We start from the raw sequence: 23,003 nt of genomic DNA on the forward strand, positions 1-23,003 counted from the left end.
GTCATCACCATAAAGAAACTTATCTCTAGATTAAGAAAAAACATTTTGAAAAAGATAATGTATGGTATATGGTTAATGGTAATATTTTATTTATTTAGTCGTCATGGAATGTCATCAAGATGCTCTTTTTGTTTTCTTTTATAACATATCCAAATCTATAATCTTTACACATCATCATATACATACATATATATAAACTAGAATTCCAATCTCTAATTTTCTTGTCTTATATGATAGGGTATATATGTAAATAAATAAATAAATTGGTAAGTTTAATGTATTATTATGTATTTTAAAGAATAACATAAAGAAATATTTAATGATTTCATATAATATTAATTAATAGTAACTTACTTAAGCAATTAATATGCCAGTAAAGAGAATTAACTAAATTTAGGGCTTAATACCACAGCAGTTCACCTAATTATTAAACGTTACGCGAAAATGTAACTCCCTCATAAATTAATTATGATTTATGAACTTAATTATTGAAATGAAACAAAAAAATTGTTACATGCAAACCAAGCTTGCACCTGCAACTGAGAACTGGCAAATCAAATTGGGTATATGAAAATGAAAACCATTAATCTCTGGATTTGAATTTCTCATGCTTCAATTCAACAAATTAATTAACTAAAATCATATAGTATAATCCAACTAATTAAATAATTAAGCTATTTGCAAAAAAGAAAAAAAAAAATCAATCCTGATGAAATCACTCTTCTCAATAATATTTCAGTTTCATTCATGTTAGAGATTTAACTTTTATTTCATTTCAAAGAAACTAGCATGAGAGAACTAAAAGAAAAAAAATTTTTTTTTTGGACGTTTTCTTTTCACCTTTTCATAATTCATTCAAAAAACTTAAAAAAAAAAAGGAAAATTAATATATATAATAAGAGAAGAAAGGAAAAAAAAAAAAAAAAAAGAAGTTGATTACAGGAAAATGGATCGAGGGCGATCCGATCCAGACATGGAAGGATAGCCAGAGAAAGAAATACCCATAACAGGAACAGCCAAACTAGCCTCCATAACAAGCCTTTGTTGATAAGACTCTATAGTAGCTCCAGCTTCAACGATATCCTTAATCAAATTACTATAATACTCCTTCAGCTTCCTTAACATGCAAGAATACTGCAGTTTTAGCCACCTCAGTCTCATCTTTTTTAGCATTCTTAATAAAAACAATCCTCGTCTAGGCTTTTTCCCCCCTAAGCGTACTGTGTGCATTTTACGCCTGCGTAGCGAGATTCTCCGACGAATAATTGGCCACCGGGAGGCGGCGGTGAGGTGGGTTTGGGTGGTGTTTTGGTTTTGGGTTTCATCATTTAGAGCCATGAGAGTATGAGGAAGATGTGAGAAAATAAAAAAGGTAAGAAGGGGATAGATATGGTTTAGAGGTGGAGTTGACTAAACGCACAATTGGGTACTTGGGCAATAGTTGTGTTAGAGAATTTAATTTGGATGAGGTCCACATGGGAATGGACGGGGGCTTTTTAGCGTTATGGCAGACAAAGAGAATGGGGATACTATTTCGAACTGCCCATATAAAGCTCTTTTTATCATTATTATTATTATTATTATTTACACGTGGAAGGGTGAATAGAGCAGAATAACACTACATAATAATAGGTGTACTCCTCCCCTTCGAATAATTTTTATTTAATTAGTAATAACCTTTATAGTAAAAAGTGCTGGAATTTCAAACTCCAACTCCTCGTATTTTTTACAACATATAGAAAAACTAATCAAAATACGATTGATTGGTATATAAAGTATTTTTTCGGCTTGCTTAGGATGATATATATTAATATAAAATCATTTCAATAATCACGATTCTAAATTTCAAATTTTTTAATACGGTAAATTGATATGATAAAATTTATTTGAAAATACAGTACACTTTCAACGTTAACCCCTTTTAGTAACAAACAACAGGCATGAATGTTGAGTGGTTTTTCAGGCAAAATTTGTTTGAGAGATCGAAAAAAAAGATTTCAAAAACCTTAATTTTAGGGCAGATTTTACAGGTTCTCACATGCAGAAAAATTAGAAACATATAAATTTACCATACAAGAGAACTGTGTCATCCATTTATTATTATTATTATTATAAAGTTTTTTTAAATTGGAGATCGGAATATCTTGCGCAAGCAATGATGAAAACATGTTTAAGAGACAGCGATAACATAACTCCTGCTTAAACAGTTAAACCCTTTAATTAAGAGATATTAGCTTAATGATACTGTCTGGCAGCAACTTCATGATTTTTTTTTTTTTTTTTAATATTTCCCCCTCACATGACCCTATCTATATAAAATTAAGATCCATTTATTTAATTTTGTCACATTGATCAAGAAGATCGATAATCTATACAAGGTCCAGAATTCAGAAAATTGGTCCTCCAACTTAATATATTTTAGCCAATTCGAGGCAGGCCAGTTGGTCAAAACTTGTGTCATTTGCCAAGCCTTTTGTTTTCTTTGGAGGTAATTATAGTTATGAATGCCCGTCCATCATCTATGTCTATCTACGCATTTGCTGGAGGTGGTGTGCTGCCACACCACTTTTGCTAGCACTTGTGGAGACCATGCTCAATTATATCTACACTTTTTAGGCTATACTGCATACTTACCATCATTTATAATTACTAGAACTATTATTTTTGCTAAATAAAACTCATATATACCAATATCAATTTCTATTTATTCATGAAATAACTCAAATGGTAAGACACACTTGAATTCAGCAGACGATTTTTATAAAGTTAGGAGTTCAATCCGTAAAAAAAATAGGCATATATATAGAGTAGCCATAAATTCAGAAATGAAAATAGAATCATATGTAAATACTCGTGTTAATAAACAATTGAATTTCAATTCACAGGGGGACAGTGGACAATGTCAAATATATATTTGTTTTTCTCTTCAAATTATTGCAGGTTTCCTATTTAGTTTTTGTTTTATCACAGGTGATCTTAGGAAAAAAATAGTGGTGAATGGTGATCTACTATGACAGGTCGTCGTTTTTTAGAAGGTGTAAACCAGCCAACAGGAAATAACCTGTCGTTTTTGCAGTATTACTGGAGGCAGCATCCATTTATTGGAAAAGACGTCGTTTGTTATACAACACGGGTAGCAAAAACTACTTGGCCGGTTTTTTTTTTGGGCAAATTACTGATCGTAATAAGCGACGCCGTTTTGTGACAAAATTAATATTACGTATGTTTTCTTGACATTTTTTTTGTTATGATTAGACCGGGCCAGGATCATCAAAAAACTTTGGGCCGCCTTTGAACTTAGTAGTATGTATATAAGTTAGTCTGGGCTTAATCATGGAATATGAAGCCCAATTGAACACAGACCAAAGCTGCACTTGAACACCTCTACACGTGTTTTAGATAAAATGGTTTCTTATCTTCCTCTATTTTCTTATTTGCTTCTTTATTTAGATGAAATAATTATTATTAATTGATTAATTTTCTTTTAATGAAAATGGTGCAAAAATTATTTACAAAATAATTTTTTTTACCTATTGATTAAAATAGAACATTAGATAATTAATTAAAATATTTAAAATTAGTGTATTATTGTTTTATTATTTTATGACAGAGAGGGTACTTATTACCCTTATTCTCTCCCATCCCATCCCGACTTCCCTTCTTTTATTTCTCTCTTAAGAACCCAAATCAACCTCCACCTCTACCTAGATGGACACGGACGTGACGATGGTTCCAGCCGGCGATTCCAGCTCCAGCGACGCCGGCCCCTCATCCTCCACCAAGAAACCCAAACGATTCGAAATCAAGAAGTGGAATGCCGTCGCTCTTTGGGCCTGGGGTATGTTACTTCGCCTCTAAAACCCTAGTCCTAATCTCATATAAAATTCATATTTTCATGTTTTTGGCTTCCCTTATATGATTTCTTTTGTGGTATTTGATGGTTTTCAGATATTGTTGTGGATAACTGTGCGATTTGTAGGAATCATATTATGGATCTCTGTGAGTTTCACGTTCTCATTCGATTTCTCAACTTTATGTGGTTTTTATCCTATTTAAGCTTGGCCTATATATATGTATAAATACACAATTAGATACTTGCAGCAATTTTATTACTAATTGGCATCTGATTTCTTCTTCTTTTTTTTTTTTTTTTTTGTTTGGTGTGGTCAGGCATTGAGTGCCAAGCCAATCAAGCGAGCGCTACAAGCGAGGAGTGCACTGTCGCCTGGGGTATGACATCGCTTCTTTAAACCCTAACCCTAGCTCTTTGAATTCGGGTTTCTTTTTATGTTGCTTGCTATGTTAGAATTTGATTTTGTTTTGGGTTATTGAATTGCTTCCTATTGGCGAATATTTTATTTTGTGGCTAATTGTGATATCTGGTAAGTTTGCCACTCATTTTGCATTTAGCATGCTTATATTCTTATGTGCAAGGTTTCATGCCACCCCCATGTTACACATGGTCGACTGAGAATTGAATACACTTATTTGGACGGTGCACTTTTCTTCTTCATACTGACAATGAATTGTAGGAGTCTGTCCGCTTCTAGCATATAGTGTGTTGTTCATTTCATGAATCTTAGTTGCTGTTATCGTCTTAATTGTTTTGTTTTGATTGCCTTTTGCATTTTGGTTTCTGTTCTCTTCCTAAATAATATGAGGACTTAGGTTACCATCTTGATCTTGGATGCAGTTAATCCATTGAGTGCTATGGAAATTTGGGTGTAATATGAATTTGCCAATCAGTCTTTCATAAGTGGTAGGTAGCTTCATTATATAGTAGTACTTTAGAGAGAGAGATGGAGGTTGGAGCCTGGTGAAATTCTGATCGACCTGACTGGGGTCACCATTTCAGTAGGGTAACTTGAGAGAATTTTGGACCTCATATTTCTAATCCACCAGGAAAGTTGCTCGTGGAGCTTGGGACCAATAAATTGGCTAATGATGTTTTTTATTTCTTGGATAAACATGATAATTATTGGAATCATAGAGATTCCTTTGTAGTTAATTCTTGTTGAAAACATGAGATAGATTAGGCAGATCTCAGGGTGGTTGTAACTTGCTGCATTTTGAGAACCTTTTTTCAGAATTTAGTGGCTGGGATACTCTTTTTATTTTGTTGTTTCTCTGTTTTGGTTCTGAAGATTCTGATATCTACCTGGTCATCATGGAAACGTAATGAATGCTTGGGATGCCTGTATTACTAGCACGTGATCCCCTTAGTATCTTCTCAATGACACAACTGCTCTAACACTAGCATAGGAATCCCAAATTTTATGCTGGACATTTTGTTGGCTTTGGTTAGATTGTGATTCAGTTGTTGTATTTAAGCTTAATCAAGTTGTTGTGTGCAGAATGCTAGCAAACTAATTTATTTCATCCTATAGAGTTAGTTATTTAACTTCTTTTTTTTTTTTTTTCAATTTACTTACATGACTGAAGAAACTTGGTTTCTGCTTGCACAGGTGTGTGCAATCATGCTTTCCACTTCCATTGCATTAGCCGATGGCTCAAAACCCGCCAAGTGTGCCCTCTTGGTACGCTTTTGCAAACTCAGTTTACATAGTTATTGGTTTATTGTCTATTGGTATTACATGACAAATTCCTTTACTCTTATATGGGTTTCTCATTCTTGCAGATAATAGCGAGTGGGAATTCCAAAAGTATGGCCACTAAAATCCACAGCCCAGAAGTGGGACAACTGGGTCAAATTCTGAAGTTGTGTAAATCGACTCCTGGAAGTGAAGAAGTGATTGAAAACAGTGTCTCCATTTCAGCATTGTAATCTCTCTTTATTAGTAGCATATAAGAGCAACATCATGTTTATTCCTGAATTCGGGTCAGTCAGGCAAGTTTGCTTATGCCTAATGTACCATTTTGTAATGCAATGTGACCTAAGATTCTGGTTGCTTAAGCAATAAGCACAGAGTTGTGATCTCCTAATTGCTGAAGTAAAACACCATCAGAATGCTTGATTATTAACTGTGATAATAGTTTGTCTCTGCTTGTTAGGGATCGTGAATATATACTTGTTTGTTTTTCTTATGCTGGTTGTCCAGTTCTTATTCAAGTCTGCTGTTTGCTTTTCTTATGCTGGCTGTCCAGTTCTTATTCAAGTCTGCCCGATTTTGAAACTCGTTGGCCAAAAACAAGAGAGGCTAAAGAGCTAATGTATGTCTTTGTGATGCATTAAATCATCTGCTTGCCAGATTTCTGGAGGGCGAGTGTTGCTTATACAGTTCTACTACAGTGGTGGGATCTTTTTGTTATTCTAGAAGTACTTGTAGCAAGAGTGTGGCTATGAATATTTTTGGGCACCAGGATGGGGGTGGTGGCGGTTGGGTTTGTGAGGTGGTGTTTTTTTGAATGGCTGTTCTTCTAGAGTCCTCCTTAATCCTAAAATGTATATTTTTATCATTTGTATTCCGGAAAACATATAATTGCAGCTTGCCTTTGATTATCCTTTGATCTGTATCAGTCTAAACAAGGGGTCTGCACTTTGAATTCAAAAATGCGTCAAGTGAAGCTTTATATTCAACAAGTGCATAAGACCTAACAAGAAACAAATTTTTATTGCATTCCGATACGTTAACGGATCTATTCCTATATCGACCCATAGTAAATACGTTGAAATCTCAGCAAAGTGAGAAATACTAAAGCAGAGTTAATTTAATTTTGTACAGAAAGCTGATACATTGCACAAACTAAGAGAACCACACAATAAGAAGACAATCCAAATCAGGTTCCTTTATCCCATGCTCATTCCTCTCTATCTTCAGACAATAAATAATGCAATCTATCCGCTTGGAACTCAAATGGAAGCCTTTGATGATCCTTCCAGCCACTTAACAGCAATAGGACTCCTAACTCGGTGAGTTCCATCACTCCACTCAATTGATCCAAAGCTTTGTGAGCCAAAACTAGACAAACCCAAGCTAGCACTAGAGAATGTAATCTCATAGGATAAGCTCTTATTCTCTGCACTGAACTCAAGTTTACTCGTTGAAAGCTTGATATCAACATTTGCAGGAGCATTCACCTTGGCCTCATAAACTGCATTAACAGAACTTCCAACGTTCTTCACCACTCTCTTATATGTAACTACATCAGAGCTGGAATCAAAAACTACAGAGAATGATGGGTAGTTGAGATTGCCTGGACTACTCAATTTTTGATCACATACATTTAAACTTGCAGGCTCTCCAATAAAAACTGAAATTCGCTTCGAATCATACCCAATTGTGCAAAGAAATAAGATAAAGTCACGAGTTTCCAAGTCATACACTAGTCCAGGATCCAGAGCACTATTAGGATCCACATGACCAGCTCCATGAACAAAGGCTGTTGATTCTTTGCCACTAGCAAGATCAAGAATGTTTTCACCAGAATTATCCAAGCTATAAGCAGTAGTTATTAGAGCTGATTTTATAGCAGCAGGTGACCAATCCGTATATGCCTTTCGAAGCAAAGCAGCAATTCCACTAACATGTGGACAAGACATTGAAGTACCTGAAATTATGTTAAACTGAACTCTTCTAGGATCAATGTCTAAATCTGTTGGAGAAGCAGCTCCAGTCCAACCAGCCAAGATATTGACCCCAGGAGCTATAACATCTGGCTTTAGAATCTCTGGTGTCAAATGGTTTGGTCCACGGCTAGAAAAGGCAGCTACTTTAGGTGCTGGTGGTGAATTCCCAATTACTGTTCCCTCAAAAACAATTGTTGCAGTAGGATATTGACCAAATTTGATATATTGTTTAATCTGATTACCAGCAATTTCACCTACCATTGTAGCTGGCAGAAGATGAGAGTCAGCAATTAACTCTTCACCGCTGTCTGCTGTGTTTGCTAATATCATTCCAAGGCCACCTGCAAGCTTAACCGCTGCTCCTTTCTCTACTCTTGCATTTACTCCGCGATCGCATACAACAATTTTCCCTTGAACTTTTGATGGACTTATACCTCCTATAAGACAATATCTATTTCCACAATCACCAGCATATATTAAAGGAAGCTTGTAATCTACTAATGGCTCGCCGGAGTAGAGTGATACCCCACCAAAAGTCATCCCGTTTCCGAGCACGACATCAGCTGGAAACTCTCTGTCAATGGTGGAAGCACCAACAGTAAGAATCCAAGGCGCGATGTTAACAGCTGTAAAAGGATCTGGACCAGAATTTCCTGCAGAGCAAGAAACTACAATTCCATTTTGGGTTGCACCAAATGCTCCAACCGCTATCGAGTCATGATCATATTGAGGAGCATAACCAGTAGCACCAACAGATAATGAGATAACATGAACACCATCGGCAATGGCTTGATCCATGGCCGCAAGAATATCAGAGTCAAAGCAACCAATGCTCCAACAAATCTTATAAGCAGCAATTCTTGCCTTTGAAGCCATACCACGTGCTTCTCCCCGCGCAAATTGGTAAAAGCTTGCGTTTTGAACAAAAGACCCACCTGCCGTTGATGCTGTATGGGTTCCATGACCTTCTGTATCTCTAGGAGAAGCTGAATCCCTCGATTCATCAATTGGTTTTCCGTGATATGATACAAAACCTTTATAAAAAGCTCTTGCACCGATTAGTTTCCGATTACAAGAAGAAGCAGGAAAATCGGCCGATATCTCGCAAATACCTTTCCAATTAGCCGGAACAGGAGTTAAACCGGAGTCCGAAAAACTCGGATGTTCCGGCCATATACCAGTGTCCAAAACACCGATAATCACGTCTTCACCGTAAGCGCCATTAAGCCAAAGCCCAGACCCATTAGTAAGGCCTAAAAAGTGAGGAGTACGGGTAGTGTGGAGCTGGCGAATCTGGTCAGGGATGACGGAGAGGACGCCGAGATATTGCCGAAGTTCATCAGCTTGGCCGGCAGTGAGGTGGGCAGAGAAGCCATTGATGGCGCGATCATAGGTGTAGAGGATCTTGCTGGAGGGAGAAGAGGAAGGAAGAGATCGGATTATGGATGTGTACCAGTCATGGTGGGAAGAGAACAAGACGGGCTTGTGTGATTTCAACACATGGACGATGAAGGTCTGTGGACGGTCTGATGATGGTGAAGAGAAGACTAGAGAGGTGAGAGAAAGGAAGAGAAGGAGAAGGAAACAGAAAGGGGAAATTGCCATGAAATTTTCTCTCTGATTCCTGAGAAAGTGGAGTCTCTCTTTAGTTACGTATAGGGTCGGAAAAATAGAATCTTTATTAAGATAAAACCAGCTGGACGGTACTGGTATGGTATCTCGGACCATATTGGTCCACGTCAGAATAAGCCAAATTTCTCTCTCCCCCTCTTGTTTTTTTCACTAAAAATATCATCTACAGATCACATCAAGTCGGGAGAAATAGACAAATAGTGAGAGAAAAATACCAACAGTAATTCTTATTTATTTTTAATTAATACAAAATCACATTAATTTTCTCCTTAAGTTAATGAATTAAAAGATTATTTTATTAATAATATTTAGCAATTTCATTACATCAATTTCTGTATATTTTTTTAACTAAAGAATAATATCAGTGAATTAAAAAAAATAAGTTCATTCAAAAGATTTTTTGAAATTTCATGACAAAATCAAATTGAATTATTATTATTATTATTATTATTAGTAGACGAAGGAATAGTATATTAAACTCTAATTAGATTTGAAATTATAAACTACTATTATAATGATATTCTAATGCCATTAAATAAGTACATAAAATTATATTTTTGAAGCGAAATTCTAAAATTTCTTGCAAAATTTTTTATGTTGAGTATCAATTAATGGTCGCAATCCACATTTGTAAGATTTGGGTTCCTTGTTTGGATGAATACAAATGATGATAAGCTGACATGCTCAATGATAATTTATGAGATATTTATGTGAGGAGATTTAATGGCCTAGCTCTGTCCACTTAAGCAGTTGATGTTGATGAGATATTTATGGAATAACAATAATAGAATAATTGGATTTTTATTTGGGAATTTTTAATCTAAGAAGGCTGAAGAAAGTTGAAGTTTAAGAAAAGCACAAGTTAATGCAAGATTATCAACAGCATGAACTATTACTGGTTTTTGAGCAACAACAGCAAAGATTCACCTTTGTACAATTACAGTGCGATGAATTGAAACAGCAACAACCAAGGTGTGGACATGAAAGACTGGTAAATTTGCAACAATTTTGACAATTCATTTTCTGCAAGCAACTGCATAAGTTCAGGCATGAGATTGGACAGCAGGCACAGCATTTCGGCCTTTCAAAACGAGGCCCGCAACCACTCGAGCAGCAAATCCATGGGAGACTGAAACAAATTTTCACCGAGTTAGCAACAGTGCATCAATTAAACTTTTGGATACTCTATATAGAACATCCAGGTCTTGAAGACTATGAACTAGTAAAATATCTGCCTTTACTCTCCAAATCAGGGGGAAAAGCCGAAAAGGTAAATAAAAATTGGAAAAAATAAGCAGTTCATTTCAAGGAACAAATACAAGTGCAAAAATGGCTATTGTTCAACTTGGCTGTAAGATTTTCCTATCAACTTCTAGCACACTAGTCACATATAATGAAGGTGATGAGCTCTTTTTACCAGAAGCATTTATTTTGATTTTAACAAATATTCTTCTATGCATAGATGTATATATGAAACTATCGCTTCATGATAGGAAAAGTCACAAATATATTTTGGAGAACAGAAAAGAGGAGATTCGAGATAAAAAGAAAACAACTTAAAGTACCAGCAGAGCTTCTTGCAGCGAAGACGAGATTTATGGACCTTCTCATTTCTGCTTAAGAACACGATCATATGCAAATTAAGTGAATAAACTTAGCATGAGAAATCATATTAACAATAACAATAAGTTAATGAAAAGAGATACATTGCCACAAGAGGATCCTGCTTAGCCCCAATGAAGTCCTCAAGCCTGTCAATTAAATGTTAGGCGTCAGAAAGGAACACACAAACGCATCGCTTAGAAATGTATGGAATAAGCTATTTTGATGTTTAAGTTTCAGCCAACAAAATGCCATAGAAAGTAAAGCAATAAAGAAACCATACTCTTTGCAGCTTCTTGAAGCAGGTTGAAGGCCTTCAATAGTTTTTAACTCTTCCTGCTCACAACAAAATCTTCTGTAAGTACGTCACCATCTATCTCAACCATCTATGAGGAAATTTTGTGCTATATTTTTCGTCACAGAATAGGTCCAGAGGAAGGAAGGGGGAGCAAGAATGGTAGTTGAACCAGAGTGTTGGAACACACATGTATGAGTCACGAATTGTACAAATTCGACATATGAAGGCATCTAAGAGTCAACATTGCTAACGGAGATAAGAGAATCTTACCACGTCTGGCATGTGTTTAGAAGACAAGAGAAAGGGGGTCTTTTTTCTTTGGTTAAAACAAAAAAGGGCCACAAAGTCATTAATGGAACTTAAATAACTAAAATCAAACAATTAAATATCTCTGAACTATTAGTTGTTCTAAGCTATTTAGTTGAATATTCCTAACTACGGTACAAATCAAATAAACAAAATCAACTTCTTGAACTTCTCTTTTTCCTCAATGGCTGAGATTTCAGCCATAAAATAAAAAGCATAAGGCAGGTCATGCATTACATATTATAGAGCTGCAATTCCATTATGCACATACTTGTGACAAATTGAAATGGGTTGGTCATAAAAATAAGGAATGGGATTGTAATTAGCATTCTTCATGGAAAGATTCCGTCTTTCTTGAAGTTTTGTTACATATCCATTTGTTACTTGAAAAATGCCTCTTAAATGAAGTAGCTAAAACAAACCTGAAGCAAGCCAATCTCTCTTTCCAAGATTTGTACTTTGACCAACTGCCTTCTCTTCCCAAACAAATCCAAACCTCCAGGCGGCGACTTTGGACACACTGGTGTCGTCGGCGGCAAAGAAGAAGAGGAAGAAGTAGAGTTGGACCGACCATCCATCATCAATAATGAAAAAGAACAACAAGAAATGAACAGAAAACCATTGAAGAAGACAGAGTTGTTAATGTCGTCAAGTACGCGAAAGGCATTGCTTGTATTTCTGTGTAAATGATAGAGAGAGAGAGAAAGCGAGAGGGGATTAAATAAAGTAAAGTACTAAAGAGAGAGGGGTTTTGAAAGAGAGGACTGAGAGGAGTGTTTCTTTGAAAACTGGAACGTGGGTTGACAGAAGTTATAAAAGTGCGAAGCTGCCATTGTTGCAGACCACACGTGACTGTCAATTAGCAAACACAGCAAATGGTTCTATTTTAGTTTAGTTTGGTTTGTTTGGACTTTTTCACCCCTTAAGTATTTGGTTTCTATTTTTGTTGTTACTTGGTAACAAACGGGCCCTTACTATTAATTTGACAAAATTGAAAAAAAAAAGCAAAAACATCCATTATTTTATTGCATTGTACTTAAAGAATCGCAAGTGCAATTTCCGTTGGAAGTTTTTAACTTAATGATATTTATTAATATTTTACTTATATACTTATTTTGCATTTAGAAAGTTCATAATTGCAATTACATAAAAGCACCTAAAAATAGATTACTAAATAATTTCTGATTATATTCAAATACACTAATTAAAATCTTTACTTATAAATTTAACTACAGTTACTCAATTTTATCATTGTTACACACTTAATTATTTTGACGGGAATAATTTTTTTTTTTTGAAGGGAACAGGAACAAAATTAGAGATTATATAATTAAATTTTTAAAATTAATTTAGTGTAACAATAAGGGAGTGTAATAACGGGATTAAATAGTAACGCTACTTCAGAAATGGAAGAGGGACAATAAGGTAAATATATCATATCACTAGTTGTTCACTACTTCCTCCTCGAGGACGGCGAAAGACAAATGACAAGACAGTATACAAGCCATGGTTGCGCTTGTAAGTTATTCGATGACGTGTCAATCGCGGGAGATGAGCAATCAGCATGTTAGCTGCTCTTAGTGCTGTACAAGCAAACCTGGGCTATCGAAGTCATTTCACATCTGGCGACTTCAGTTTTCAGATGCCAGTTTCTGTTGGCAAGCAATATGGGCCGTGCCTACACATTCTCTATCCGTAACGGCCCATCGCGTAGCTATCGTTATGGGCTTGAGTTGCTAATCTACATAGAGCTTAGCGCAATTCATTAAATAAGAAACATTATGACATTTTTTCCCCTTTTTCGGGTCAATTTATCCGAGATTCAACAAGGCATTAGCCGTATAGAGCACTTTGTTTATACATATCCTCAAACACATGAAGGAAAAGATTTTTTTTTTTTTTTTTTTTTTTTTTTTTAAAGAAGAACAAACTGAAAATCAGGTATAATATTTCAATTATCACGCAGTGTCTAGTTGTATTACTTCAAGTAGAAGCCTCTCTATAGGGAAAGGTCGCTCAAAATCTATCAGCAAGTAATAAGAAGAATCCTACAAATAGCAGTACAATAAAGCCATTTGTCAGAGTACCATTTTACAAAGGAAGAGCAGAACAACAGTTTGGAGAGACTAGCTTTACAAATCCATCAAATGGTGACTGAAACCAATTGCTCAACTTCCAACATATCCCATAGCAATAGTCGCCCTCATGGAAAGAAAAATCAGATATAAGGTTATAAGTCCCACGCCTAATGTCTTGCTGGGACGCATGTCATTTTGAGGTAAAACCACAAGAGCCCAGATTAGTCCTGATATGAGAAATCCCATAGTGTAAAACAAGCTACTGTCTTGTGGAACAACATATACACCAGCATTTGCCGAGCAGGCTCCTAAGAGCATTGAGATACCCAAGCCAACAAGTGTATTGAACATGGGACCTGCATAACATCCAGAAAAGGCGATTTGCGCACTGTCACTACCATTCATTGCCAGAGCAACATTTGACACTAAATCACCCATTGAGTTGCCCCATGCTAATACAGTCAATCCAAGGATTGATGGGTTAATCCCCAAAACCAAGCCAAATGCCACCAACAAAGCAACAAGCTCATTAGCTATCATGTAGAACCACACAATACTCATGAAAAATCCACCTAAAACCCATGCAAGTAGGAATCTTTGAGGTGGATGGTGGGTTAAGGTATACCGGTATGCAAGAAAACCAAGTGTGCAACCAGCTGTAACCCCTAAAAAGTACACTGCAATTCTACTTTTAGGACCCACATCATATGCACTGTTCCACAAAAATGCCAGGAGAATAGGAGCCAATATAGCACTGGCTACAGCATATGGCTTTGACCATGTTTCTTCTTCAACCAAAGGAATTGTTAACCGCCTTGGCACTGTCAATGGCATCTCAATCAGTGAAAATAATTTAGCACATGAGAATGAGGAGCTGTTGACTTCCGCGCCCTCATCACTCCAGCCCCATGGAGGCCTTTCTTCATCCAACATATTTGGTTTCAATGAATGGTTGGAATATATTGCCACATTTGAGGCCCACATCCATGATGGTAAGGAAGGAGGCAGATGTGGTACATCACTATCGGTCTCAATGTCTAGTAGAGAACCATATAGATTTCCCTCTTCTTCATTACTTCCTTGATATAATACATTTCCTCGGACGGGAATCAATGGGGTAATAGCATCCAGTTTCAACCTCCGTGCATGTTTCCTAAAAATCTCACCAGCAGCAACAGAGATACCATATACTACATAAATCAAGACAAAAGCAATTGCAGCTCCAACACTCACCTTACCAATAACTAAAATCATCAACAAAGACATTAGGGTAAAGAGGAAGAAACAAATATCCCGAATGAAACATTTCCTATCAATCTGAATGTCCTTCTCTGCTATGCATAATGACACAGCGCCAGCAACAATACAAGTAACAAACACTGCACCACCCAACACACTATTAAGGCCCACATCTCCTGCATCCTTGCCAACAAAGGCAGCAATACTTGCAAACACATCTGGGGCTCCATTCCCAAGTGGAAGGAGGGCAACACCAGCCACAGTTGGAGGTAATTTCAAAAGACAGGACAACTTCTCCAATGAACAGCAAAAGTAGTCGGCTGCAGTATTCCCCAACAAATAAAACAAAGCAGCAAGCCAAATACCCAACATGACATACCCCAACAATCTAAACTTACCACAATCACAATACAAAAACTTGATATAATCAAAGAACCCACCAGAAGAACAATCTGGGTTCTCTTTCAAATACTCACATTCATTAGCATAACCCTTGTGATCAACCAAACCACGACATAAAGCTGGATTCTGCACACTTATATCATTTTCATCATAAGTCCCATTAGTTAAAGAGGATGAATTAGCATCAATTTCAATAATTTGCCTACGAATTAAAGCCACGTGGTTCAGCCCACCGCTAAATAGAGCTCCCGGATTTGAATTTTGACCAAAATATGAGTTTCTATTGATATCTACTCCATTGTAGAATAAAAAGAATAAAATGATACTACAGATACCATTGAAAGCGCCTTTGAATTTGGGGTTTTTAGCACTATAAAAGCTACCAAAAACCTTCATTTCTGACGTTCAACTCTATAACTATCAACAAAGAATAAAATAAAACCAAGCTTAAAGATATTAAAGCTCACACGTGATACGAACCTAGGGTTTCATCTATGAGCAATGAAACCCTAGATTTCAATCAAAGTTGATTTCTTTACCTAGAAATGGAGCTCAGCGATGAACCAAAATAGAAAAATTGAAGATTTACAGTTGGATTTCGCCAATTATAGGGTTTATGGCAAACGATCACGGAGCTGGAAGATTGGTAGCTTGATCGAGTAGAAAAATTGAGGACTTTTTTCTTTTTTTTTTTTGGGGGAATTTGCAGTTTTTTCCTCAATTTTTCCTTCGCTTTTCGAGCTGTCGTTTTAGTTGGCCGCTTCGTTACTGCCTCATCGGCATTGGATTTGGGCCTATCCGAGAAAACCTGATTAATTTTTTTTTTTTTTATATCTTTTTTCGTTAGCAATAACCAAATTAAAAACTACTAATTTTACTATTCATTTACTTAAGTGAATATATTATTTATGCGAAATATTTCACTAATTATCAAAAATAAAATACTCCATCTAGCATTAATATTCTAAATTAAGTCAATACATTTTTTTAAAAAAAAGTTATAAATTCACACTAATAAGATTACAAATGAATTAATCAAAAAGTAAAAATTTATCAATTATTTTTATTTAATAATGCATCAAATAAGAAAATAATTTAATTCTAATAAATGGATTTTTTTCTATACAAAATAAATTTTATTTCTATTTGTTCCTTTTAAGAAGGTTTCAAAATTAATTTTAAAAAGTTAGTGATAGCTTTTTCTAACACTATATTGATTAGAGATAAAAAGTTTCTTATATTTAGATATAGAAAGTAGTTTTTTCGTTTTAGAACGGAAAATTTTATTTAAAAAAAAAAAAAAACTTTGCTTTCTACTTTATTTTCATTTATCTTCACTTATAATTTTCCTAGTTAATTTTTTTTTCTTTCCCATATTTTCCACCATCCCAAACATAAAGTAACTGAAAACTATTGGTAGGCATTAGGCACCACCTCACATGCTGACACGAACATCAAAAAGGATATAAATAAAATAAAAATAGATCGACAAGTAGTAATCAATCAGTTCGCATCCTAATCCAAACTGTTCGCTTATAACTCCACGTCTCTCTGCTCCTCCGATCATTACTCTCTTCTTATATGAACTCTCTCCATTCCCTTATCGAACTACCAAATTTCATCTGCATTTAACGTTTATTCTCCGTCTTTACAGTCCCTTTCCAGTTCAGAGACAAATCCGAAGCAATCAAACTTCTCTGTAAGTTTATTTTCTGCTATTGCAGATTTTGATTCATCGACTGACGCAGAAACATCCTTCTATTGTTTGGTTGCTTGCGGAAATAGCTCTTTGAAGACTTTTTGAGTTGTTTTGTGCATTTGTATGCAGAGATGGGTTTTGCGAGGAAAGAATATGAATTTTTGAGCGAGATCGGGTTGAGCTCGCACAATTTGGGTTGTTATGTCAATGGCACGTGGAAAGCACATGGTCCTGTGGTCACCACTTTGAATCCTGCAAATAACCAGGTCGGTTTTATTTTTCTTTATATTTATTTATGTTTTGATTTTTGTGTTTACGGATGATTATTACATTTATGAATTCGAATGCATGCTGATAATCCTAATTCATGATTATTTGGAGGTTTCATTGGGTTGGTATGACTTACAGACCACTTTTAGTTAGTTAGTTTTCTTATAATACTGTGTTCCAATTACTTTGGCCAACAGTACTCGGTAAGACAGTAAACTCTGCATTGGTTTGCTTATCCTCAGAATGGACATTTTTATTTATCATCCATACTACATTCTAATTGCTGTTATAATTATGAAGTGCTCATCAGTTAAAGTGTACACATGCCTGTTCCATCTCTTTTTTTTTTTTTTTTCTTTTTCAAATTTAGCAAGAATAGTTGTTATTTATCATCCATCAAAGTTGCAATAGTTTTGAAGTATTTTCTAGTCTTACGAAATAAATTTTTTTGGAGAGAACTTTCAGCCTTCATTTGTGTGTGTAATGTGCATCATCAAGTTAATGAGTTTTCTTCTCTGTAAATTCAGGTAATAGCTGAGGTTGTGGAGGGTTCCCTTGAAGATTATGAAGAAGGTATGCAAGCTTGCAGTGAAGCAGCTAAGACATGGATGCAGGTGAGATAGAATATGATTCTTAGTTGGATGCCTTCTGCTTGCTACTGAGTACTAACTAGTAATGCCCTTAAATTTCCTCTTCTACCTTTGCAGGTTCCTGCGCCCAAGAGAGGTGAGATTGTCAGACAGATTGGGGATGCTTTGCGAGTAAAGCTTCAGCAGCTTGGTTGTCTTGTCTCACTTGAGATGGGAAAAATACTTCCTGAAGGCATAGGGGAAGTTCAAGTATGTCATCTTATTAATATTTTGGGCTTTTGAAATTGTGCATTGAGTCCTCATGTTCTTTTAAGATCAACCTAATAATATTTATGATATATGTTATTATATGGTAGGTAACTGTTCTAATCTTCATTTTATGTTGATATAATTGCAATATTAACACCATGTTGTCTCCATTATCTTTTTATATAACTCCACAAATACAATTGCAGGAAATCATTGATATGTGTGATTTTGCTGTTGGGTTAAGCCGACAACTGAATGGATCAATAATACCTTCAGAACGTAAGCTTAAACTTTGGTCTTACTTTCTGCATTTTTTTGAATTTTCTTGTCAAAGTATTCCTCTCTCTCTCTAAGATGCATTAGAGATCTATTTTTAAGAGTAGATCCCCCTTCCTCCAGTTCTATAAAATTATTCCAGGAATAATTATGTTTGTTCTTTTAACAGGCCCAAATCATGTGATGTTGGAGGTATCCTGCTTGTCTGTGCTTTTGCATTTGGATTACTTAATTAGTTCGTTTTACTGTTTTAAATACCTATTCTTTGTACGCAGACATGGAATCCTCTAGGAATAGTTGGTGTCATCACAGCTTTCAACTTCCCATGCGCTGTTCTTGGTGAGCTTTTTATGTTGTTTCTGCAAGAGCAATTTTTGTTTCTGTGGGCTTCAATTTCTTTCTGCCAACTGATTTAGCATCTGATTTTGGACTACAATTCTCTTGCACATCATTTCTGATGTACTATTATGTTGAATGCTTGTATGCACGTCGTAGATCAGAATCATTCTTGTAGCAATTGTTTTTGGTGTCATGCAGGTAAATATGAGGTAAATGCTACAGCAAATCAATAATCTCACTTTACAAATTTTAATCTACTATGTGCTAGAATAAAGAACAAAAATTGGTTATTTCGCTCTATTCAGTTTTCTTCACCCGAAAAAGACCAAACTGAAACAGATTAACCGTTTTTTTTCAGAAAAAAGAATTGAATTGATCTTGCTGGACAACAGAACCAAACAGTGTCGGTTCATTTATTTGGTTTTAACCAAATATTGCTCTCATTTTTACAAGTGCAGAAACATAAACCTGTAGTTATACACTTTCCCAGGAAAGAAATACCAAGCATGCATGTATGTGCATATCTCATGTCAATTTTTTTTTGTCTCTGCGAGGTTATTGAACCAACACTCCATATATTTCTTCACAAATATTCTGTTGTTTTTTTGTTATTCAAAACCATTTCTGTGAGGTTTCTTCTGTTTCTTGATTGGATGTTGTAAGTTAAAATGATAAAATCCTTAGAGATAGTCATGGTAAGTGCAACTTGAGTGGTTTTAGCATACCAACTTGAATGATATGAACAAATTCACCATTTCCTTTGGATTAAAGTTCAAAATATTGTTCTTCCTGTTATGCCTAGAATTACGTGTAACGTTGTTTTGTAGGATGGAACGCATGCATTGCCTTGGTCTGTGGCAATTGTGTGGTTTGGTAAGTACTTACTATCTGGAATGGGAGACTAAATTTTCATTATAAATTTTGACATATCTTAAGGTTTTGGATAAAATTGTAGTATATTATTTTCCATCATGCGATAAACTAAAAATGCATAATAATACATGAGAAATATATTTGACAAAAATATTTGAGTTTAAAAGGTATTTTCCTGAATTACATTTTTTTAAATCCTTTTGTAGGAAAGGTGCTCCAACAACTCCTTTGGTCACAATAGCAGTGACAAAGCTGGTAGCTGGTGTGTTGGAGAGGAACAACTTACCACCTGCAATTTTCACATCATTTTGTGGTGGTGTTGACATTGGTGAAGCAATATCAAAAGACACACGCATTCCTCTGGTTTCTTTCACGGGGAGTTCAAAGGTATTTACTTTATATTTGTCTTGTGTCATGCAACTTGATTTATATACTAATCTCTTCCTTCCTGATATTTGAAGGCCTGTATATATGTTTTTATTCTGTGAAATTTGGTATAAATATCACATAAATAATGCCTGTACTTCAGCAATTCATTTGGGATATGTATTCTTTCTGGTATTTTCTACTAACTAATTGGCACTGTAGTTGCTACATAATAATGATTTGTTGCACTTAAATTTATGAAATGTTACTTTAGAAATGTTTTCTCCCTTTTTCCTAAAGTTATCCTTCTGAATTTTTGAATCTTTACTGTTTGAAATTTCATCTTGTTTACTCTAGATATAAAATTATTTGGGTATTTGCATAGCACATAGTTGCACTCGCTCTATAAATATAAGGAGATAAAATGTTTCGGTAGAAGAGTAGGATATTCTTTATAATTTATCTCCTGATACATATTTTCTTAAAGAAATTATGTGTGACTCAACAGGTGGGCCTAATGGTGCAACAAACAGTGAATCAAAGATATGGTAAATGTTTGCTTGAATTAAGTGGCAACAATGCTATAATAGTAATGGATGATGCAGACATTAAGCTAGCTGTTCGTTCCATTCTGTTTGCTGCTGTTGGGACAGCTGGTCAACGTTGCACAACTTGCCGTAGGCTGGTATGTAGTACAAGTCATTTTTCTTGAATTATATGCTCATGGCTGCAAAGGTTTTTACTCACAGAAGTTTTGTTGCTTGTGGTGAAGCTTCTTCATGAGAGTATATATCAGAGCGTACTTGATCAGCTAGTTAATGTATACAATCAAGTCAAAGTTGGGGACCCATTGGAAAAAGGTACATTGCTTGGGCCATTGCACACTTCAGAATCAAGGAAAAATTTTGAGAAGGGAATCGAGAAGATAAAGTCCGAGGTCTGGCTAGTTTTCCTCTTCTTTCCTGTTATTTAACCCACATGTCCAATATTTCAATCACCAATTTCCTCTCTCAGGCGATCTAAGCTTTCTACAGCATAAAAATGTTTAGATTTGCAAAGACTTAAATGGTTAGGTTTTCATGAAGTCAAAAAATCTAACTAACTGATTTCTAATCTGTGTTAAGATTTCATGATATTAAATCAAATGTGATCACTGGGAACCCAAAGAATTTCTTTTTATTCCTGAACCTTTTTGTATCACTTTTATTGTTTGTTGATCTGTCACATTTTATCTTTTGACAGGGAGGAAAGATTCTAACTGGTGGTTCAATTATAAAATCTGAAGGGAATTTTGTGCAGCCCACAATAGTTGAGATTTCTCCAAACACAGATGTTGTAAAGGAAGAGTTATTTGCTCCTGTGCTTTATGTTATGAAATTTCAGGTAACATCTTCATGATTTTTTTTTTTCTTTGGTAGCTTTTCAGGTACATATGTGAGTTTTTTCTCTTCTATAATTTTTTAAAATAAAATTTACCTTCTATAATTATTTATCAATGTAGAGGGTGTCATATAATTGTTCTTATATATTTTCGTTCACTTCATTGGGTTTTTGTTTCAACTGATTACTGAATACCAACTCATTTGCGCAGACTTTGCAAGAAGCCATTGAAATAAATAATTCGGTGCCTCAAGGATTAAGTAGTTCTATCTTCACCCGCAAACCCGAAATTATCTTCAAGTGGATTGGGTGAGTGTTTCCACCAATGAATGTAGAGTTAATTGTATCATTTGATGCTAATTTTACATGCAATACCCCCTGAAATTGAGATATATTTGTACATACTATTGATTTTTTTTTCCCTGTTGCTTGGCTTCAGAAATTTATACTCAGTTAAACTTATTGCAGGCCACAAGGAAGTGACTGTGGTATTGTTAATGTCAATATACCTACAAATGGTGCTGAAATAGGTGGTGCATTTGGCGGTGAAAAGGCTACAGGCGGTGGTCGTGAAGCAGGAAGTGATTCTTGGAAGCAGTATATGCGACGCTCAACTTGGTAAAACAAATTCTCTACTTTGGCTTCATTGCTATAACGTGTTGACCATCTTCTGCTAACAAAATGTTCTCATTGTTCTTCTTGGTTAATCCCTGACAGTACAATCAATTATGGGAATGAATTACCGCTAGCACAAGGCATCAATTTCGGCTAGTAGATATGATCAGCAGCCTTGTTGCTACAGATGTTGACAGAGAGAAGGGATGTGCCCTTGGAGCTTTGTGCTCTAGATTAAATGTTCTCTTATATAAGCATTACCTTAGCACAAATGTAATGATAATAATAATAATAATAATAATAATAATAATAATAATGCATGAAGGTCAAATGTACTACAAACTGCAAAACATATATATTTATATATATATATATACACATATATTTGAGTATTTAAAAGAGAAGTCCTCATGGTGTTTGTGTATTTTTCTTCAATAATTCAATGAGGCACATTTGTCTATGCGTAGTGCGGTTTGATTTTTCAATTTAAATGGTTCTGTCGGTTTTTGGTTCGATTTATATATGTTAGGATATTTATGAGATGAATGTGTATATATATATATATGTGTGTGTATATATATATATATACACACTATTATTCAAGAATTTGCGACATGTTGTTACTCGTTATAATTAGTACATGTATAAAAATAGGTGTAAACCATTATTATACATTCTAGTATTTGATGAAAAATTTTAATAATTTTTTACAACAGATGTTTTTGAGAAAATGGAATAGTTATAAAATTAAAAATAAATAACCATTTAAAAATACATATATAAATAAATTATTGATAATCAAATTCAAAATTTTTCTTTGATAGTATGCCAAAATAAAAAAAAATTAAAATTTAAAATTAGCACTTCAGTCATTAATAATAATAAAGTGAAAAGTTTTCATATAGTAATAGTAAAGAAACTCTTGATAGTAGAGAGTATTCAATGAATTATTAAAAATAAAAGCAAAAAAATCATTGATAGTAGCCAAAGAAAATATAGTCATTTGATAGATTAAATTTTCAATTAAATTATAATTTAAATATTTATTCTTTATTATCATAATAACAGATGTAATATTAAAATCAAAGTATAATAAATTTTTAAAGTAAAAATATGCAACAACTTAAAAAAAAGAACAGGAAATGTTAAAAAAATTACAATCATGATTTAAATAATTTTATTTTAAATTAATAAATTTATACTAATTGAAAATTAATCAATAAATTTACTTTGCAGATTAAGTATAAAATAATTTAATATC

General features: G+C 34.7%; 6 protein-coding genes across 6 annotated transcripts; 2 read left to right on the forward strand and 4 right to left on the reverse strand.

Annotated features, from left to right (window-relative positions):
* Window positions 1-710: 710 nt before the first annotated feature.
* On the reverse strand, window positions 711-1,478 carry LOC105631382 (uncharacterized). Its single transcript, XM_012213480.4, has one exon. The coding sequence runs from the start codon at window positions 1,336-1,338 to the stop codon at window positions 937-939; it is 402 nt and encodes a 133-aa protein (XP_012068870.1). The 5' UTR covers window positions 1,339-1,478; the 3' UTR covers window positions 711-936.
* A 2,132-nt stretch (window positions 1,479-3,610) lies between these two features.
* Window positions 3,611-6,045, forward strand: LOC105631381 (RING-box protein 1a). The gene is made up of 5 exons (XM_012213479.4): window positions 3,611-3,838; window positions 3,949-3,999; window positions 4,171-4,230; window positions 5,466-5,537; window positions 5,639-6,045. Exons 1-5 carry the CDS (start codon window positions 3,709-3,711, stop codon window positions 5,674-5,676), a joined length of 351 nt encoding a protein of 116 aa, XP_012068869.1. The 5' UTR covers window positions 3,611-3,708; the 3' UTR covers window positions 5,677-6,045.
* A 501-nt stretch (window positions 6,046-6,546) lies between these two features.
* On the reverse strand, window positions 6,547-9,196 carry LOC105631380 (Subtilase family protein). Its single transcript, XM_012213478.4, has one exon. It carries the CDS (start codon window positions 9,131-9,133, stop codon window positions 6,812-6,814), a length of 2,322 nt encoding a protein of 773 aa, XP_012068868.1. The 5' UTR covers window positions 9,134-9,196; the 3' UTR covers window positions 6,547-6,811.
* Window positions 9,197-10,022: 826 nt separating this feature from the next.
* LOC105631378 (guanine nucleotide-binding protein subunit gamma 3) lies at window positions 10,023-12,212 on the reverse strand. Its single transcript, XM_012213476.4, has 5 exons — window positions 11,789-12,212; window positions 11,046-11,098; window positions 10,867-10,911; window positions 10,726-10,773; window positions 10,023-10,289 (listed from the first exon to the last, which is right to left on the reverse strand). Exons 1-5 carry the CDS (start codon window positions 11,945-11,947, stop codon window positions 10,037-10,039), a joined length of 558 nt encoding a protein of 185 aa, XP_012068866.1. The 5' UTR covers window positions 11,948-12,212; the 3' UTR covers window positions 10,023-10,036.
* Window positions 12,213-13,297: 1,085 nt separating this feature from the next.
* On the reverse strand, window positions 13,298-15,877 carry LOC105631379 (cation/calcium exchanger 4). The gene has a single exon (XM_012213477.4). It carries the CDS (start codon window positions 15,479-15,481, stop codon window positions 13,535-13,537), a length of 1,947 nt encoding a protein of 648 aa, XP_012068867.1. The 5' UTR covers window positions 15,482-15,877; the 3' UTR covers window positions 13,298-13,534.
* Window positions 15,878-16,530: 653 nt separating this feature from the next.
* Window positions 16,531-22,146, forward strand: ALDH7B4 (aldehyde dehydrogenase 7B4). Its single transcript, XM_012213475.4, has 15 exons — window positions 16,531-16,784; window positions 16,914-17,050; window positions 17,582-17,668; window positions 17,762-17,893; window positions 18,100-18,172; window positions 18,339-18,361; window positions 18,445-18,508; window positions 19,336-19,381; window positions 19,588-19,768; window positions 20,256-20,432; window positions 20,520-20,684; window positions 20,990-21,130; window positions 21,339-21,436; window positions 21,596-21,745; window positions 21,845-22,146. Exons 2-15 carry the CDS (start codon window positions 16,916-16,918, stop codon window positions 21,897-21,899), a joined length of 1,527 nt encoding a protein of 508 aa, XP_012068865.1. The 5' UTR covers window positions 16,531-16,784; window positions 16,914-16,915; the 3' UTR covers window positions 21,900-22,146.
* Window positions 22,147-23,003: the final 857 nt, after the last annotated feature.

Source organism: Jatropha curcas, chromosome 1, assembly GCF_041381405.1.
Source record: "Jatropha curcas cultivar XTBG-Jc1 chromosome 1, XTBG_Jcur_1.0, whole genome shotgun sequence".
In the NCBI taxonomy this organism is placed as follows: Eukaryota; Viridiplantae; Streptophyta; class Magnoliopsida; order Malpighiales; family Euphorbiaceae; genus Jatropha; species Jatropha curcas.

What these genes read in the sequence shown, in the direction of transcription:
- LOC105631382 (XM_012213480.4), bottom strand. Translation starts at nt 1,338, where the DNA reads ATGGCTCTAAATGATGAAACCCAAAACCAAAACACCACCCAAACCCAC.
- LOC105631381 (XM_012213479.4), top strand. Translation starts at nt 3,709, where the DNA reads ATGGACACGGACGTGACGATGGTTCCAGCCGGCGATTCCAGCTCCAGC. An exon ending in CGTCGCTCTTTGGGCCTGGG is followed by an intron (nt 3,839 to 3,948) that starts GTATGTTACTTC and finishes GATGGTTTTCAG; the next exon opens with ATATTGTTGTGGATAACTGT. An exon ending in GAATCATATTATGGATCTCT is followed by an intron (nt 4,000 to 4,170) that starts GTGAGTTTCACG and finishes TGGTGTGGTCAG; the next exon opens with GCATTGAGTGCCAAGCCAAT.
- LOC105631380 (XM_012213478.4), bottom strand. Translation starts at nt 9,133, where the DNA reads ATGGCAATTTCCCCTTTCTGTTTCCTTCTCCTTCTCTTCCTTTCTCTC.
- LOC105631378 (XM_012213476.4), bottom strand. Translation starts at nt 11,947, where the DNA reads ATGATGGATGGTCGGTCCAACTCTACTTCTTCCTCTTCTTCTTTGCCG. An exon ending in GCTTCAAGAAGCTGCAAAGA is followed by an intron (nt 10,912 to 11,045) that starts GTATGGTTTCTT and finishes TTTAATTGACAG; the next exon opens with GCTTGAGGACTTCATTGGGG. An exon ending in CAGGATCCTCTTGTGGCAAT is followed by an intron (nt 10,774 to 10,866) that starts GTATCTCTTTTC and finishes GTTCTTAAGCAG; the next exon opens with AAATGAGAAGGTCCATAAAT.
- LOC105631379 (XM_012213477.4), bottom strand. Translation starts at nt 15,481, where the DNA reads ATGAAGGTTTTTGGTAGCTTTTATAGTGCTAAAAACCCCAAATTCAAA.
- ALDH7B4 (XM_012213475.4), top strand. Translation starts at nt 16,916, where the DNA reads ATGGGTTTTGCGAGGAAAGAATATGAATTTTTGAGCGAGATCGGGTTG. An exon ending in CTTTCACGGGGAGTTCAAAG is followed by an intron (nt 19,769 to 20,255) that starts GTATTTACTTTA and finishes GTGACTCAACAG; the next exon opens with GTGGGCCTAATGGTGCAACA. An exon ending in TATATGCGACGCTCAACTTG is followed by an intron (nt 21,746 to 21,844) that starts GTAAAACAAATT and finishes AATCCCTGACAG; the next exon opens with TACAATCAATTATGGGAATG.